The sequence below is a fragment of the Podarcis tiliguerta genome, assembly GCF_965153285.1.
Source record: "Podarcis tiliguerta genome assembly, chromosome: 6".
NCBI lineage: Eukaryota > Metazoa > Chordata > Lepidosauria > Squamata > Lacertidae > Podarcis > Podarcis tiliguerta.
This window is the reverse complement of record NC_139539.1, coordinates 6,218,594-6,235,533: the sequence shown is the minus strand read 5'-3', so window position 1 is coordinate 6,235,533 and position 16,940 is coordinate 6,218,594. Positions and strand designations below refer to the sequence as shown.

The window sequence follows — 16,940 nt, the reverse complement described above, 5'->3', positions numbered from 1 at the left end:
ATTGGGCACCCAGGCCAGAAATTTCCCCCACCTCTAAAGGGATTTGGCGGAGACCTCTGGCTGTGATTGGCTAAGCTGCTGTGAGATCACAGAGAGGGCAGGCGCTGCACTCTTGCAACTGTGGCGATAGTGGTGAGCAAGCTTATCGTTCAGAAAAGCGTCTGCTGTGAAGGAGAAATTTGTGATATACGGCATGTTACTGAGGAACGCCATTAAGATTTCTCAGAATAGTGGGCTAGATAACATCACAGGGATTCCTTTGAAGAAAGAAAAGTTACGTAATAGATGCACATTTAACTATCACTTAAAACTTACAAGAGAGCCATTGTGTGGTCGTGGTTTGAATGCAGGATCAGGACCTGGGAGACCAGGGCACAAATTCATGATGTTCACAGAGTGCCCTTAGGCTAGCCACAGTTTCTCAGCCTAGCCTGCCTCACCAGGTTTTTTTGAGGATAAAATAGAGAAGGGAAGAACCACGAAGCTCCTTGGATGAAAGGCACAATATAAATATAACAACAAATAAACATGTATTACGCATCCGGTTAAAAGGTAAAGGTAAAGGTACCCCTGCCCGTATGGGCCAGTCTTGACAGACTCTGGGGTTGTGCGCCCATCTCACTCAAGAGGCCGGGAGCCAGCACTGTCCGAGGACACCTCTGGGTCACGTGGCCAGCGTGACAAAGCCACATCTGGTGAGCCAGCGCAGCACACGGAACGCCGTTTACCTTCCCGCCAGTAAGCGGTCCCTATTTATCTACTTGCACCCGGGGGTGCTTTCGAACTGCTAGGTTGGCAGGCGCTGGGACCGAGCAACGGGAGCGCACTCCGCCGTGGGGATTTGAACTGCCGACCTTTCGATCGGCAAGCCCTAGGCACTGAGGCTTTAACCCACAGCGCCACCCGCGTCCCTACGCATCCAGTTAGGTTGTCTCTAACATATGTATCTACTAGCATATATAAAAACAGACAAAATATGTATTTTCTGTATATATATAATTTAACACAGCTTGAGAGGGAAGAATATATGGCATATAAATTTTACAAATCCATTAAGCTATTATTCAAATCACCTCAATCTACTCTAAATAGGTTGTACCGACCTCATGGGAACCCCAAAAACCATGGAGAAGTCTTTGTGCTCAAGCCCCATTGGAATGAATGGAGCTGCCTTAAAATGAACGGACATGCGGCAAGCTGTGCTTGGGCAATGGTTTAACCATCCAGATGAAATAGTTTCCCTCTAAACATTGGGGTTGGACTAGATGACCCCTGGGTTCCTTCAAGCTCTATGATTCGGTCGTGTTTACTTCCCCATAATAAACACACCGAAGGTCTCAGATGGAAAGATTTACGGAATTAAGTTCCACGACCAACTAACCTGTGATGGTGACTTAGCTTGAATCATCCAGAATGGAAAGAAGTTCATTGCACAAGCACTTTTTCCATGGTCCAACAAGCTGCTGAGGCTTAGAGCAGCCAGCGCTACAAAGGCCACAATTCTTTTCCTGCTCCCCAGCCCAAGAAGGTCTCAGAGATTTTGATGGCAATGGAAAAGATGGAGCAACAACAGATGCAGCACTTGTTTGCTTCTTTCCCCCCATTGCAACCCAAATTGGCAAAATCTTGGCCAAACTGGTCAGAAAAAAAACGACTGTGGGACCAGATGACGCCCCAGAACAGGGGGCTAACCACCCCACCTCCCAGCTTCCAGAGTGGGTGGTTTGGTGCACGGTTCATACGGCCTCGATCCGGTATACCTGAAGGAGCGTCTCCACCTCCATCGTTCTGCCCGGACACTGAGGTCCAGCTCCGAGGGCCTTCTGGCGGTTCCCTCCCTGCAAGAAGCCAAGTTACAGGGAACCAGGCAGAGGGCCTTCTCGGTAGTGGCACCCGCCCTGTGGAACGCCTTCCCATCAGATGTCAAAGAGAAAAACAACTACCAGATTTTTTGAAGACATATGAAGGCAGCCCTGTTTAGGGAAGCTTTCAATGTTTAATAGGTTATTGTATTTTAGTGTTTTGTGGGAAGCTGCCCAGAGTGGCTGGGGAAACCCAGCCAGATGGGCGGGGTATAAATAATAAATTATTATTATTATTATTATTATTATTATTATTATTATTATTCATAGAATCCTAGAACTGGAAGGCACCTGGAGGTTCATGTAATCCATGGGTAGGCAAACTAAGGCCCGGGACCAGGATCCGGCCCAATTGCCTTCTAAATCTGGCCCACAGATGGTCCAGGAATCAGCATGTTTTTACATGAGTAGAATGTGTCCTTTTATTTAAAATGCATCTCTGGGTTATTTGTGGGGCATAGGAATTCATTCTTTTTTTTACCTTTTCAAAATATAGTCCGGCCCCCCCACAAGGTCTGAGGGACAGTGGACTGTCCCCCTGCTGAAAAGGTTTGCTGACCCCTGATGTAATCCAACCCCTGCAATGCAGGAATATGCATCTGTCCCATGCAGGGAATCAAACCTGCAACCATGGCATTATCAGCACCATGCTCTAACCAACTGAGCTATCTGGTCTCAGGCATTATGTGAGCCTGGTTTTTGACATCTTTCATACATAATTTCCAGATGATGAGGTTGGATAGATCTTTCTATATCCTTTTTTGTTTTTTTAACATTAAATTTTATTAGATGTTACAAAAAAACGAAAAGGAAAAAAAAAGAAATAGAAACAATACATAACCATATATAAAAACATTTATCTACACAGTTTTCCAGAATGTAGACTGTAAAAGAAGAAAGATGAAAGTTAAAAGAAAAAGAATGAAGAGAAAAATACTTTTCATAATCAATAATTCCAAATTCATCCTTCAAACATTACAATATATAAATTCTAGTTAATATCCTTTTTCGGTTTTGGTTGCTCTCTTCCTTAGGAACATCCTTGCTGAGATTTAGCGGCCTAGGAAAATATGAAGCTGCCTTATGGTTGAACCTGAGACCTTCTGCCTGCAAAGCAGCTGCTCTGCCGCTGTACTAGCCTAGTTGATATTCCTGCATTGCAGGGGGTTGGACTAGATGACCCCTGGGGTGCCCTCCAACTACAGTTCTGTGATTTAAAGCAAGTTGGTGCTGCAGGTGAGAATTAAATACACTGGTGCAGGGGACTTAACAGTACTCCACCAAAGCCAGCACGCTCAGATTCAGCAGGGGGGGCGGGGGGAGAGAGGGGCTCTGCCATCTCCCTGCTGATAAGAAATCTACTCCTCTTCTTGACCCAGGTTTGAGATCTGTAATGCCAAGCAAAGCATAAACCATTCCTAAGGATGAAAGAGTCTTGCAGGGCCAGGGCCTTTTCAGTGATGGCTCCGACCTGGTGGAATACTCTGTCCCTTCAGGATTTAACCTTCTTCCGTCGGGCCTGTAAGACAGAGCTATTCTGCCTGGCCTTTCATTTGAATTCAGCCTGATCTTTTATTTCCCTTCTCTTCCCTCCCCCTCCCCTTTTATGAAGACCACCCGCTCTGAGACCCCACAGCTAATTCTCCCCTGGCCTCCTTGCTGGCCCAATTAGGACCAATTCAGCCAGCTAGCCCTGGGGATTATCTAATTGATTTTTGATTTTTGATTTTTATTGTTATTCATGTTTTTATACTGTATTTTATGCTGCTTCTATAATTAAGTGTTTTAAATTTGTTGTTAACAGCCCTGAGCCCAGTTTTTGAACCGGGAAGGGCGGGGTATAAATAAAATAATATTATTATTACTATTATTATCATTATTATTATTATTATTATTATTATTAAAGTTTCACAGATTTGTTATACGGCCCAAGGCTCCTTGCAATAAGTAACCTGGCTACCTTTTGTTTTGTTTTGTTTTTCAAGTTTTTATTTATACTTTTCAAGTTTATACATTTCGTTAGTTTTACAATCAATCTAACATTTCAAAGTCTGACCTCCTTTCCCCCTCCTTCTGCGGTTCCTTAAAATTTATTTTTAAATATCTCCTGCATATCCAAATTCATTTAATTTACTCATTTAATCATCTACCTTAAATATATACTCTTATGAAACTGCAGGTTATTGCAATAATCCCGCCAATGTTTTTATCTGTTGGCAATTTATATGCAAATATTCAATCAACCATTTCCATTCATTTATTAAAAAGTTTGTCTTCTTCTTCTTCTTCTTCTTCTTCTTCTTCTTCTTCTTCTTCTTCTTCTTCTTCTAAGTTTCTCCATTTCTGCATATTCCATATGTTTTTGTATCCATTCTTCCTTTGCTGGGACTTCTGCTTCTTTCCACTTTGGGGCAAGTAGCAGGTGGTTCTTGCCCTCTAATTCCCAAAAGAAAAGCTTCTGGTTTGGTTTGGTTTGGTTTGGTTTTTACAAAAGTTATTTTGAACATCGTGTGTCGCCTGCTTCTTGGGAGGAAAGCAATGACCAACCTAGACAGCATCTGAAAAAGCAGAGACATCACCTTGCCAACAAAGGTCCGTATAGTAAAAGCTATGGTTTTCCCAGTAGTGATGTATGGAAGTGAGAGCTGGACCATAAAGAAGGCTGATCGCCAAAGAATTGATGCTTTTGAATTATGGTGCTGGAGGAGACTCTTGAGAGTCCCATGGACTGCAAGAAGATCAAACCTATCCATTCTGAAGGAAATCAGCCCTGAGTGCTCGATGGAAGGACAGATCGTGAAGCTGAGGCTCCAATACTTTGGCCACCTCATGAGAAGAGAAGACTCCCTGGAAAAGACCCTGATGTTGGGAAAGATGGAGGGCACAAGGCGAAGGGGACGACAGAGGACGAGATGGTTGGATAGTGTCTTCGAAGCTACAAACATGAGTCTGACCAAACTGCGGGAGGCAGTGGAAGACAGGAGTGCCTGGCGTGCTCTGGTCCATGGGGTCATGAAGAGTCGGACACGACTAAACGACTAAACAACAACAACAACATTTTGAACATCCTTTTCCATTCATTGTACGTACATCACTGATAACCTGGCTACCTTTTGGGAATCGTATGGAGATTTTCAGATCCAGGTAAGCAGGTATTTCAATAGGAAACAGGGGGTCATCCTTTGCTGGCCTTGGGAATGTTTGTGCCTGGATGAGAAAGGCAAACAATGGAAGGCAATTTCAAGGAATGCCAGAAAGAGAGGTGGAAGCTGGAAGCTGGACTAAGGCTAATCACACTAATAGTTTCAGTTTGCTCCACGATAAGGACTGCTTCAAGGCTGCACTGGTGGTGAAAAATTTAAGGTGGCGGGGACAGAGAAAACGCCTTGCTCTCATATAGAAAGTACATATTTAAAGTCAGGGGTGAAGAACAGTTTTCTGTCTGAAATTGGGTAACTTTTGTGGAGGCAGCCGGGGGCCATGCCACTGATGGGTAAGGCCCTGGGCACAGCCAGGCTTTTTGTTAGGGGGGTGTAGAACATGGGCGTAGCCAGTATTTGGGGGGGGGCAGCTTTTTTTTAGGAAATCAAAGCTGTTGAGCTTTCTTAGGAAATCACAGGTAAAAATACCCCGTAAATAGGATATTGAGGGGGGGTCGAGGTTTCTGCTGGAGGGGCAGAACCTCAGATAACTGAGCACTTTCTATGCTTATCAATAATATTTGTGGATCTAAGGGGGGGGAGCTGCCTCCCTGCCCCCACCCCCCTTGGCTATGCCCATTGGTAGAGCCTCAGATTTGTATTGATTTTTGTGTGATGGGGGGCACGCTCCCCCCCTGCCATGGGCATAGCCAGGATTATGGGGGGGGGGGAGAGAACCGACGTGATTGGTCAGTTAGTTAAGTATTTCTATTGTTTTACTTGATCTGGGGGGAGGCATCTACGCCACTGCCCTCTGCCCCCTTGACTATGCCCATGGGTGAGGTCACGGTTTCCTAGGAGTAAGCCCCGCTGACTTAAGTGGATCTTATTTTTGAGGAAGTGTACATAGGTGGCTACAGCTCTAAATATCTTTTTAAGCTCAGCCCTTTCTTAAAATGCAGAACGGCAAACTGCTTGACGCTGGCATTTATTTAAGCAGAAGTAATGTCGGGCGATGATGCGCCGATCTGCCTTTTGGAACCAAGAAGCACCCAAGTAGCTCAGTCGGCAGAGCAGGAGACGCTTCGTCTTAGGGTCGTGGGTTCGAATCCCGCGTTGGGCAAAAAAGGGCGCTTGGACTAGCGGTGACCCTGGTGCTCCTTTCCAAATTCGGCTTCTATTATTCTCTTCTACCCAACTAATTCCTCTGCAAAGGCCGAACTCTTTCAGTTTCTCTTCTCTCCCTTTGCGTAAAGCTCTGCTTTGGAGACCCTCCCAAGGCGCACAAAACTACAGTTCCCGTCGTGCACCGGACAGCAAAGCTTCCGGGTGCTTGTAGTCCTCTTGCGCTCCCTCTTGCCATCGCATCGGGGGAGCCGGGCCCGCCTGGAGAACTACAACTCCCATGGTGCCGCGCGGCGCGCCTCCGCTTCGCCCCCCCTCTCTCTGTCTCCCTCTGCCTCTCCCCGCTCCGCGCTCCGAACAGCTGATCGCGAGGCGCAATGGCTGCAGCAACCGCCGCGGATGCGGGGCGCGGGACGGCGGAGAGCGAAGCGGGAGGCAGGGATCTCGGGGGCGACAGGTAAGGGGAGAGACCCCCCTTTCGCAGACGCGCACCTTTGGGTGGGGGGAAAGGGAGGGAGGGAGCCCCGGTGGCTCTTCCCGCACGGGGGTTCCCCGGGGAGAGGCGCGCTCCGTTGCGCCCGGTTGCGAAGGGCGCCCGGGGCGGCTTGATGCGCGGAAAACGGAGTCCCGGCCAGGCTGAGCTCGCTGGCAGGGCGCCCGCCTTCTGCACGGATGGTCCCGGGTTCAATCCCCGGCATCTCCCGGGATTTGCGGGGAGCGGATCCCATCAGGAGAGCGACTGCCCATTGGCGCAGAGAATACCGAAGTAGAGGGACGCCCTGGCAAGGGTGCCCACTGGAATAAAACATCGGGGGGGAGGTAAGCCCTGTCCCACATAATCGTGGCGCAGGTACACCATTTGAATGGCCTTGCCTATCAACTTGGAGGGAGGGGGCTCAAATATTTCGTTTGCGCCCTGGCACCTTCCTTTGCGCACCTGAGCACTGCCTCTCTTTGGGTTTCAGTAGTTGGCATGTGGAAGGGCTCAGTGGTCATGGAGTTGGAAGGTACCATGAGGGTCATCTTGTCCAACCCCCCAGCCAGGAATCATTTGGGCCAACCTGGGGCTCGAACCCACAACCTTGAGGTTTAGAGTTTCATGATCTCGTGACTGAACTATGTGGGAAGACTAGGAGCCCACTGGGGGCATACAATGGAGTTGGCGAGTTTGGCCTCTTACCAGACATCCCCAAACTCGGCCCTCCAGCTGTTTTGGGACTACAACTCCCATCATCCCTAGCTAACAGGGCCCGTGAGAATTGTAGTCCCAAAACAGCTGGAGGGCTGAGTTTGGGGATGCCTGGTCTCTACTATAGGAACCAACTCCTAGGGGCCAAGGTCCCTTTGCCCCCCCCCCAAAATAAAATGCCCCCCGAGTTGATGGGCATTGCCATTCAAATGATGTGCATGCGCTGCGTCATGTGATTGATTACATGGGGTGGGGTTTACCTGCCCCCCTCAATCTTTTATTCAAGTTGGTCCCCCTGGTGCTTGCCAAGGATGGAGGCCCAGAGGGGCACCCAAAAACGCATCTCTCACCTCTGGCTCACACGCTCCCTGGGGTGTCTGAGTGAGGCATGCAGGCTCCTTTGGGTGACTTGGCAGAGAAGTACGTATAAGGTGGGGGCAGCAGTCAGGATGACAACTTGGATAACATATTTGCGGGGGGGGGGGGGGGGAGGCGGGTAAGCCCTGCCCCATATAACGGATCACAATCCACATACACCATTTGAATGGCAATGCCAGCCAACTTTCTTGTGGGGCTGGCCCCCTGAAATACTTTATTGGGGGGGGGTGAAGGGTGTGTGCAGATAGCTTCTTGAAGGGCCCAGGAAGAAGAAGAATTTAGGCAGAAGGAGAGATTTAGACAGGCTAGGAGACCTGAATTTCACATAACATGTCAAAAACAATGAGGCACTTTTGACACCTTAAAAACTAGTCACTTTTATTAAGGATTAAACTTTTTGCAGATCAATTCATCAGATGTAGCACACTTATTCCATATTAAAATCTGTTCATCTTTACGGTGCCCCAATATTGTTTTCGCTACAGCAGACTTAACACCCTTTGAATTGTGTTTGCAAGTTTTGAGTGCTTGTATATATCATTGTCCTCATCCGGTGATGACCTTTGGGAAATAATACTGACCACCGACGAGGTCAAACATTGCTCTTTCTGTTGCCGCAAACTCTCTTCACACCAGAGCCGTAGCTGAGTGATCTTGCGCCCCTGGCAGAACTGTCCAGATTGGGCCCCTAGGTAAAGGTAAAGGGACCCCTGACCATTAGGTCCAGTCGTGACTAACTCCGGGATTGCAGCGCTCGTCTCGCTTTATTGGCCAAGGGAGCCGGCGTACAGCTTCCGGGTCATGTGGCCAGCATGACTAAGCTGCTTCTGGCAAACCAGAGCAGCGCACGGAAACGCTGTTTACCTTCCCGCCGGAGCGATACCTACTTATCTACTTGCACTTTGACGTGCTTTCGAAATGCTAGGTTGGCAGGAGCTGGGACCGAGCAACGGGAGCTCACCCCGTCGCGGGGATTCGAACCGCCGACCTGATCGGCAAGTCCTAGGCTCTGTGGTTTAACCCACAGCACCACCCGCATCCTATGTTGCATTCATAGCTCAGTGTAAAACATGGTTCACCTCCCATCATCAGTTAATCCGCACAATGACCCTGTGAGTTAGGTTAAGAGGTTGCTACTGACTCCAAGATCACCCAGTGAAACTTCATGGCTGAGTGGGGATTTGAACTCTGATCTTCCATGTCCTAGTCCGACACTCTAACCTCTACACCACACTGCCTTCCTGGAGTTATTCTGCTGTGGGCCAGCTCTATAAATCAAGCAAGTGAATCAATATGGGGAAAAGCCAAATGTCACTTAGGGAAGGATCTGAAATGCCGTATGTTTCGGTCTATAAGACGCCCCCATGTATAAGAGGCCCCCTTTTTGGGGGGACTCAGATTTAAGAAAATGGGGGAGGTGTATCTGTGTATAAGATGCCCCCCTAATTTTTGACATTATTTTTAGGGGAAAAACATAGTCTTATACACGGAAAAATACAGTATTTTCCTTGAAGCATGAATTTGTTTTCTTCTGGATCGTTTCATTTGATGTTTTCATGCGTTGTAAACTGCTTTGAGATTTTTGCCTTTAAAATATAAAGTGGTATAAAAATGAAATTATTATTAATAATAAAAATAATAATGGTGAATTTCACCGCAAAAAGGTGCCTAGACATTCCTTTTTGGCATCTGTAACCTAGGTTTAAGGTGCCATTTGGCAATTAGCTTATATATCTGAATTCCTAACACTGTCAGCTAGGCTGGGCTTTTTCTTTGTTTTGCCGCTGTAGGTCTGGAATTTAATCCACTGTGGGGATTAGCCCTCTGAGAAGCATGGGCAGTTTTAACCTGTTGCTGACTTGCACGCCTGCCTGTTTCCGAAAACACCTGTGATGTTGTCCTGAATATCACACACCGGGGCTCTGGAGTTGCACATTTTGGCTAACAAGCCAGAGGCGAGTGTGTGTCCCCCCCGCCCCCCACCATACCCAAAGTTTAAAAAGAGGAAGCTTCCAGCACGATGTCAGTGCTCTGGGAGTTTGTCCGTCTCTGTATACATACATACATACATAGAATATATCTGAATGACAAAAAAACAGACAACAGACACAAAGAGAAAGGCAAAACAACTAAGTTCAACGAGAGGAGCTTTTGGTCATGAAGTCAAAAGAAAAAGAAATATCAAGAGTGAATGAAAACGATGCAATTATGAATCTACAAACGGGGAATAAAATACAACTTGCATGGTGCAATGAAAGGATAGGTAATCCCCCCTTTTTTTGTATTTACAGATGCCACCAAATAAAATCATATTTCTAAGGGATTTGCCACCCATTTGACTGTGCTGTGCTATATTTAATAAATAACCCCACAAACAGAGGTGAAATGAGAAGGCTCAACATTCACCCCTAGCTGCAGAAAAATAACATGCCATTTTTTTCTGAAAAAGCAATGAGCATAACTGTTTTTAGAGAAGATATATATATTCTCTCTCTCTCTCTCTCTCTCTATATATATATATATACACAGTCATACCTCATCTTGCGTACGCTTCAGGTTCCGTTTTTTTCGGGTTGCAGACTGCCAAAACCCGAAAGTACCAGAACGGGTTACTTCTGGGTTTTGGCAGTCGCGCATGCGCAGAAGCGCTAAATCGCGCTTTGCACATGCTCAGAAGCGCCAAATTGCGCTTTGCACATGCTCAGAAGCGCCGAATCGCAACCCGTGTGTGCGCAGACGCGGGTTGTGAACATGCATCCTGCACAGATCACGTTCACAATCCGAGCATCCACTGTATATAACACATAACTTTCTTGCACAGCTTAGGGGCCGCCACAGAGAAGGCCCTCTCCCAAGCCAACCCCCCCCCCAGCCTCTGAGGGCAGAGGAACTAGTAAGATGGCCCTCTCTGCCAATCTTAGCACCCCAGAGGGACTGTAGGGAGGAAGACTCCCTTTCAGATATTTGTTTGAGAAAACGGCCTCACGCCCCCGGGATCTCGATGGAGGCACTCCCAGCCTCCATATCTGGGTTCGTGCAATATTTTGAACAGCTGCACAGGTGTGTGGAGGGCAGAGGAAGACCAGCAACCGGCTAAAATGTCAGTGCTTTCCAGAAACTAATGCTAAACCATTGACTAACTTCCTGCTGAGTTACAATACGGACCTATTATTCCTCCAGCCCCTCCTTTCCAGAGCTTGGAGCCCTGTCTTAGCCCAACAACAAGCCTGCGAGGTAGGCAAGGTATATGCTGCACTACTGCAGAAGAAGAGAAGGATGTTTTGTACAGGAAAGGAATCCAGTTTCTCGAGAACGTTCGGCTTTTAAAAGGAAAAAGAACCCAAAGCTTATCTCTGATGGTTTTCGTGTAAATACATTTTCAAGGCGTCGCTCCAAATCCTGGCAGGTCCGCTATCTGGGGAGAAAAAACACATTTTTCTAAGCAACAATAGCCTGCAATTTGAATGCTGGGCGGGGGGGGGGGGGGGAGCAACATCCTTGAAAACAGAAGCATTTCCTTGAGGGGTAATTTCTGAATTCCACGCAGTTCAGTTAAAAATAGCCCGTTGATAGATTGGGTGGAGCTCCACTGAGCCTACAAGTTCCCAGTCCATATGGAACATCTCTCTGAAGCAAGCCATGCTGGAACAAACCGGGGGTCTGCTAGAGCCCAGCCGCCCATGAATCCCCTCTGGTTTAGCAGGCGTTGTGCAGGAGATCTTCCTCCCGGTGGATCGCCCTGGAAAGTTCCTTTAAGATGTTTCAGTTCTTGCAGTTCTGCTCCAATGAAAGCTTCCTTGCCTCTCCCCTCTTCCATTCACTGTTGAAATTCAGATTGTCGGCACTTGAGACTGTAGGAGGGCTGCATTTTGGTCTTTTTGACTAGAGTGTGACATATGCACTGATGGTGCTATGCACTGAATGGCCATGCTGCCTACTCTAAAGGCAACGAAGGCCTGTGTCCAATGCTTGCCCTACTCAAGGTAGGCCCATTGTAGGTAATGACTGGGAGCGGCCGCCGAGACCATATAACACCGGTCTTGAAAGACCTACACTGGCTCCCAGTACGTTTCAGAGCACAATTCAAGGTGTTGGTGCTGACCTTGAAAGCCCTGAACGGCCTCGATCTACTATACCTGAAGGAGCGTCTCCACACCCATCGTTCTGCCCGGACCCTGAGGTCCAGCGCCGAGGGCCTTCTGGCGGTTCCCTCCCTGCGAGAAGCCAAGTTACAGGGAACCAGGCAAAGGGCCTTCTTGGTAGTGGCGCCCGCCCTGTGGAACGCCCTCCCAGCAGATGTCAAAGAGAAAAATAACTACCAGACTTTTAGAAGACATCTAAAAGCAGCCCTGTTTAGGGAAGCTTTTAATGTTTAATAGGTTATTGTATTTTAGTGTTCGGTTGGAAGCCGCCCGGAGTGGCTGGGGGGACCCAGCCAGATGGGCAGGGTATAAATAATAAATTATTATTATTATTATTATTATTATTATTATTATTATTATTATTATTATTAGTATTATTATTGGCATGGTTACCTTACGGCAATCTTAGACTTGGATTCAGCTGTGTACCCCAGTGGCGTAGCATGGGGGGTGCAGGGGGGCCCAGCCGCACTGGGCACAACATCTGGGGGTCAGGGTTAGGGGGCGCAAATCCACGGGTTAGGGGTGCAAATTACTTGCCTTGCCCCGGGTGCTGAAAACCCACGCTACGCCACTGGTGTACCCTACCCTGGAAGTAAGACCCATTGCATGCTATGGGCCTTCTGAGAAAGCATGTCGAGTCTCTGTGACTGCGAGAACGACTTTGGAAACAAGTGTTCCTGGATATTGTTTCTCTTACCAAACCATGCAATCGCAGTTCCCTGCTGCTGGCTTATTTTTAATACTTGCTTTTTGGCAACGGGAGCAGAGACTCTGGCAGGCCTCTGGACAGATCCTGTAAACAGATCAGTTTTGTTTGGCCCTTCTCAATTTTTCAACTGTGTTTGCTCGGAAAGGGGGAGGGATATGTCCAAGTCGTAAACGAGAGACACACGCCATGCATTATTGTTCTCTCGGTGTTTGAATGTGATGGCCCATCTGTAGCTACATGCATGGAGATCTCACATGTAAAGCTACCACTGGATGGCACCAGCTTCATAAAGACTGCAGAACCTGTGAAGTGGTCAGTTTGTGGGGTGAAACGGCTTTCTCCCGGCCTCTGGAGCACTGTCTGGAGAAGGCAGCAATGCCCAAGAAAATATAAGTTGATCCCTGAAACAGAGACCTAGTTCTCACTGAAATAGTAAACCGGTGTCCTGACTGTACCACTTCATATTGCCGGTAGGGTTTGCATTACTGGCCATACATCATTTCCCCGCCTCATAGAAAGCTAGCATCTCAGCCCTTCTCCTGGACATACTAAGTTTCTTTTTGCAGGGAATTGTATTCTATTTTAATTTTTTTCTAGCAAGGAGAATTTAATCATGCGAGCCTCTACGTGCATTCTGAAGTGGGTTGCAGCCCAGATTGTTGTTGTTTAGTCGTTTAGTCGTGTCCGACTCTTTGTGACCCCCTGGACCAGAGCATGCCAGGCACTCCTGTCTTCCACTGCCTCCTGCAGTTTGGTCAAACTCATGCTGGTAGCTTTGAGAACACTATCCAACCATCTTGTCCTCTGTCGTCCCCTTCTCCTTGTGCCCTCCATCTTTCCCAACATCAGGGTCTTTTCCAGGGAGGCTTCTCTTCTCATGAGGTGGCCAAAGTATTGGAGCCTCAGCTTCAGGATCTGTCCTTCCAGTGAGCACTCAGGGCTGATTTCCTTCAGAATGGATACGTTTGATCTTCTTGCAGTCCATGGGACTCTCAAGAGTCTCCTCCAGCACCATAATTCAAAAGCATCCATTCTTCGGCGATCAGCCTTCTTTATGGTCCAGCTTTCACTTCCATACATCACTACTGGGAAAACCATAGCTTTTACTATATGGACCTTTGTTGGCAAGCCCAGATAGCTCAGTCTAAAAGCACGATATTCTCTTAATCTCAGGGGCACGGGTTCAAGATGGGTGAAAGATTCCTGCATTGCCTGGGCCAGAGGGTTGGGCTAGATGACCCTCGTGGACCCTTTGTGACTCAAGCTTCGAGCCGCAGCTTGACTCCCTCCACGAGGACCAGAGCATTCACTGAGATTAATGTGCCGTTCAACAAGACAGCGTCCTTTCCGCCCACTCTTATTTGGACGGCGCTGCTTTCAATATAAACCATTAGCCTAGGCAAACACTCCTTTCTTATCTTTTGCGGTTGGTGCCAAGCTGCCGTGAGTCTGCATTTTTGCGTGTGGCAAGTGAGGATCCCAGTTGCTTCACCGTGTGTTTACTGGAGACAGAGCGGCTCACGTCCCTTGTTTCGTTTCTTTGAAGAAAGTGCCTGGTTGCTCTTGCGCCACTAGGGGGAGATGTAAATCCTGCAAGCATAGCTGTCAAGCGTCCCTTATTTGGCAGGCTAGCCCCTTATCCCAGTGCCATGTCCCGCTGCTGTCCCTTATTGATGAGGCTTCGTTTGGCTGTTGGCTGGGCTTTCTGCCTTTGGTTCGGAGGGGCTCAGAAGTTGAACATACCTGTGCCCGGAAAATCCCTTATTTTGGCCGCTGATCCCTTATTTTCGAGGCTGCTGGCCCCTTATTTTCAAATCTGTAAGTTGACAGCTATGCCTGCAGCTCGACTGGAGAGAGGGCCACGATCCATCAACTCTCACTGGGGGAAATGTACAGTGGTACCAGGGCCGTCTAAAGCATATGTGGTGCCGGGGTGCAAAGATCTGCCCAGTGCCGTCCCCCCAGGTTCCCCAGAGTTATCGACCTTTATTTAGGGGACTAACACCACGCTTATCTCTGCTCAGGAAAAGAAAACAGGAAACACGTGCCTGGGGCTGCAAAGATGAAGGAAACGGACTATGTGGGGAGCAGGATTTAAATCCACACTCACACGCTTTAAAAAAAAAAGAAATCCCCCGTAAACGCTGCTAATAGAATCCAGCCAGATGGGCAGGGTATAAATATATTATTATTATTATTATTATTATTATTATTATTATTATTCGTTTAGTTGTGTCCGCCTCTTCGTGACCCAATGGACCAGAGCACGCCAGGCACTCCTGTCTTTCACTGTCTCCCGCAGTTTGGTCAGACACACGTTTGTAGCTTCGAGAACACTGTCCCACCATCTCGTCCTCTGTCGTCCCCTTTTCCTTGTGCCCTCCATCTTTCCCAACATCAGGGTCTTTTCCAGGGAGTCTTCTCTTCTCATGAGGTGGCCAAAGTATTGGAGCCTCAGCTTCACGATCTGTCCTTCCAGTGAGCACTCAGGGCTGATTTCCTTCAGAATGGATAGGTTGGTCACAAAGAGTTGGACACGACTAAACGACTAAACAACATTATTATTATTATTATTGTTATTGTTATTAATTCCATTTATATACCACCTTTTCCTCCAAGGTGCTCAAGGTGGGGTTAGGTGGTTCTCCCTCCCATTTTATCCTCAAAACAACAACCCTGTCAGGTAGGCCAGGCTGAGAGATGGTGACCCCCCCAAGGTCACCCAGTGTGCTTCATGGTGGAGGGGGGATTGGAACCCTGGTCCCAGTCCGACACTAACCATTACACCACAGAGGCTCTCTGTTTCAGCGTCACACATCTTAAATCTTTAATCTTATGGTGAACATTGTCATTATTTTTTAAAATCATTTTTATTGGTTTTTCCAACAGAAAGTTGTAAACAAAGAATAAAAAAGTATATTCAAATAAAGAGATTCCTCCAAATATCCGGACTCTTCCCCGCCCCACCCACCCTGTGGTGTCCCATTTTGAACATTTATTACTGCATATTCTTTCATACTCCAATTTTTATATCAAACCACTTTGTCCATGGTAATTGCTAAACTACAAGTGAGATCAAAATCCTGCTAATGTTTCCATCTGCTTACAGTGGTCTCCTAAGTAACATAAATTTTCCCCATTCTTTTATAAAGTTTTTGTCCTCTTGGTTCCCAGGTTTTCCAGTCAGTTTTGCCATCTCGGCATAGTCTATCAGCTTAGTTTGCCTCTCCCCTCTGCTAGGGACTTTGTCTTCTTTCCATCTCTGGGCTAGTAATGTCTGGGCAGCTGTTGTTCCAAACAGAAAAAGTATCTTCTGTTCCTTTGAGATATCAATACCTATAATTCCTAACAGAAAAGGAATTAACAAATTTTAACAGGTTTTTGTTGTTGTTGTTGTTAATTTGGTTTCTTAACAAAGAATTTTGGTTTCTTAACAAAAGTTATTTTAAACATTTTCTTCGTTTCATTATATATCATCTCCCAGAAAGCTTTTACAGTGGTACCTCGGGTTAAGTACTTAATTTGTTCTGGAGGTCCGTTCTTAACCTGAAACTGTTCTTAACCTGAAGTACCACTTTAGCTAATGGGGCCTCCTGCTACTGCCGCACCACCAGAGCACGATTTCTGTTCTCATCCTGAAGCAAAGTTCTTAACCCGAGGTACTATTTCTGGGTTAGCGGAGTCTGTAACCTGAAGCGTCTGTAACCTGAGGTACCACTGTATTACCTTACAAGGCCACCACATATGATAAAAGGTACCTTTTTTTCCTTTACATTCGAACAAGTATTTGTAGTTGTCCTATACATTATGGTGAACATCATTTGATCCACCTGTCAAGCTGCCCCACGCAGTTACTTCCCACATGCTTTGTGCGATTTGGAATTGGTGTTCCCATTTTTTAGATATGGAAAACTGAGGCCAAGATGTTGCACTCATTCATTACATCTGTAGGTCACACCCAAGCACACCTCTGTTCTCTTGCATAAACTAGAGTGCGTTGTGCCTCTTGGATAAAGGGCAGGTCAGCCAGCATAAGCTTTGTGGAAACATCTGAACAAAATGGGGCAAGCTCAAAGTTAGGCATATTTGGGACAGTAGCATTTCCACCCAATTAGGCATATTTGGGACAGTAGCATTTACTGGGGAGGGGGAAAAGGGGGAGAGTGGGCTGGTTTTCCCACCTGACCCCAATATAAGGAGAATTTGCTCTCGTATCTCAGGTTCTACAAATGCTAAAAACTTTGGCAAAGTCTCTTGTTCAATGAAATCTTGCCCCCCACCGCATGCCCCAATCAGCTCTGGGGATGCCCACTAATACTCAAGTAGATTGGAGGAAGGGGGGCAGTCCCGTGGTGCAAGCGTAAATGTTCTAATGCTTTAAAGATGCTTTCA

The 16,940-nt window shown here is 47.1% G+C and overlaps 1 protein-coding gene across 2 annotated transcripts in view; it reads left to right on the top strand.

The window, feature by feature from the left end:
- The first annotated feature begins 6,458 nt into the window (after positions 1-6,458).
- UCKL1 (uridine-cytidine kinase 1 like 1) overlaps positions 6,459-16,940 on the top strand; it is a 72,509-nt gene continuing 62,027 nt past the window's right edge. For both annotated transcript variants that reach the window (XM_083447455.1, XM_083447456.1), the window contains exon 1: positions 6,459-6,584. In XM_083447455.1, the coding sequence (XP_083303581.1) occupies positions 6,505-6,584 (80 nt within the window). In that variant the 5' untranslated portion in view covers positions 6,459-6,504. The remainder of the gene's footprint in view (positions 6,585-16,940) is intronic.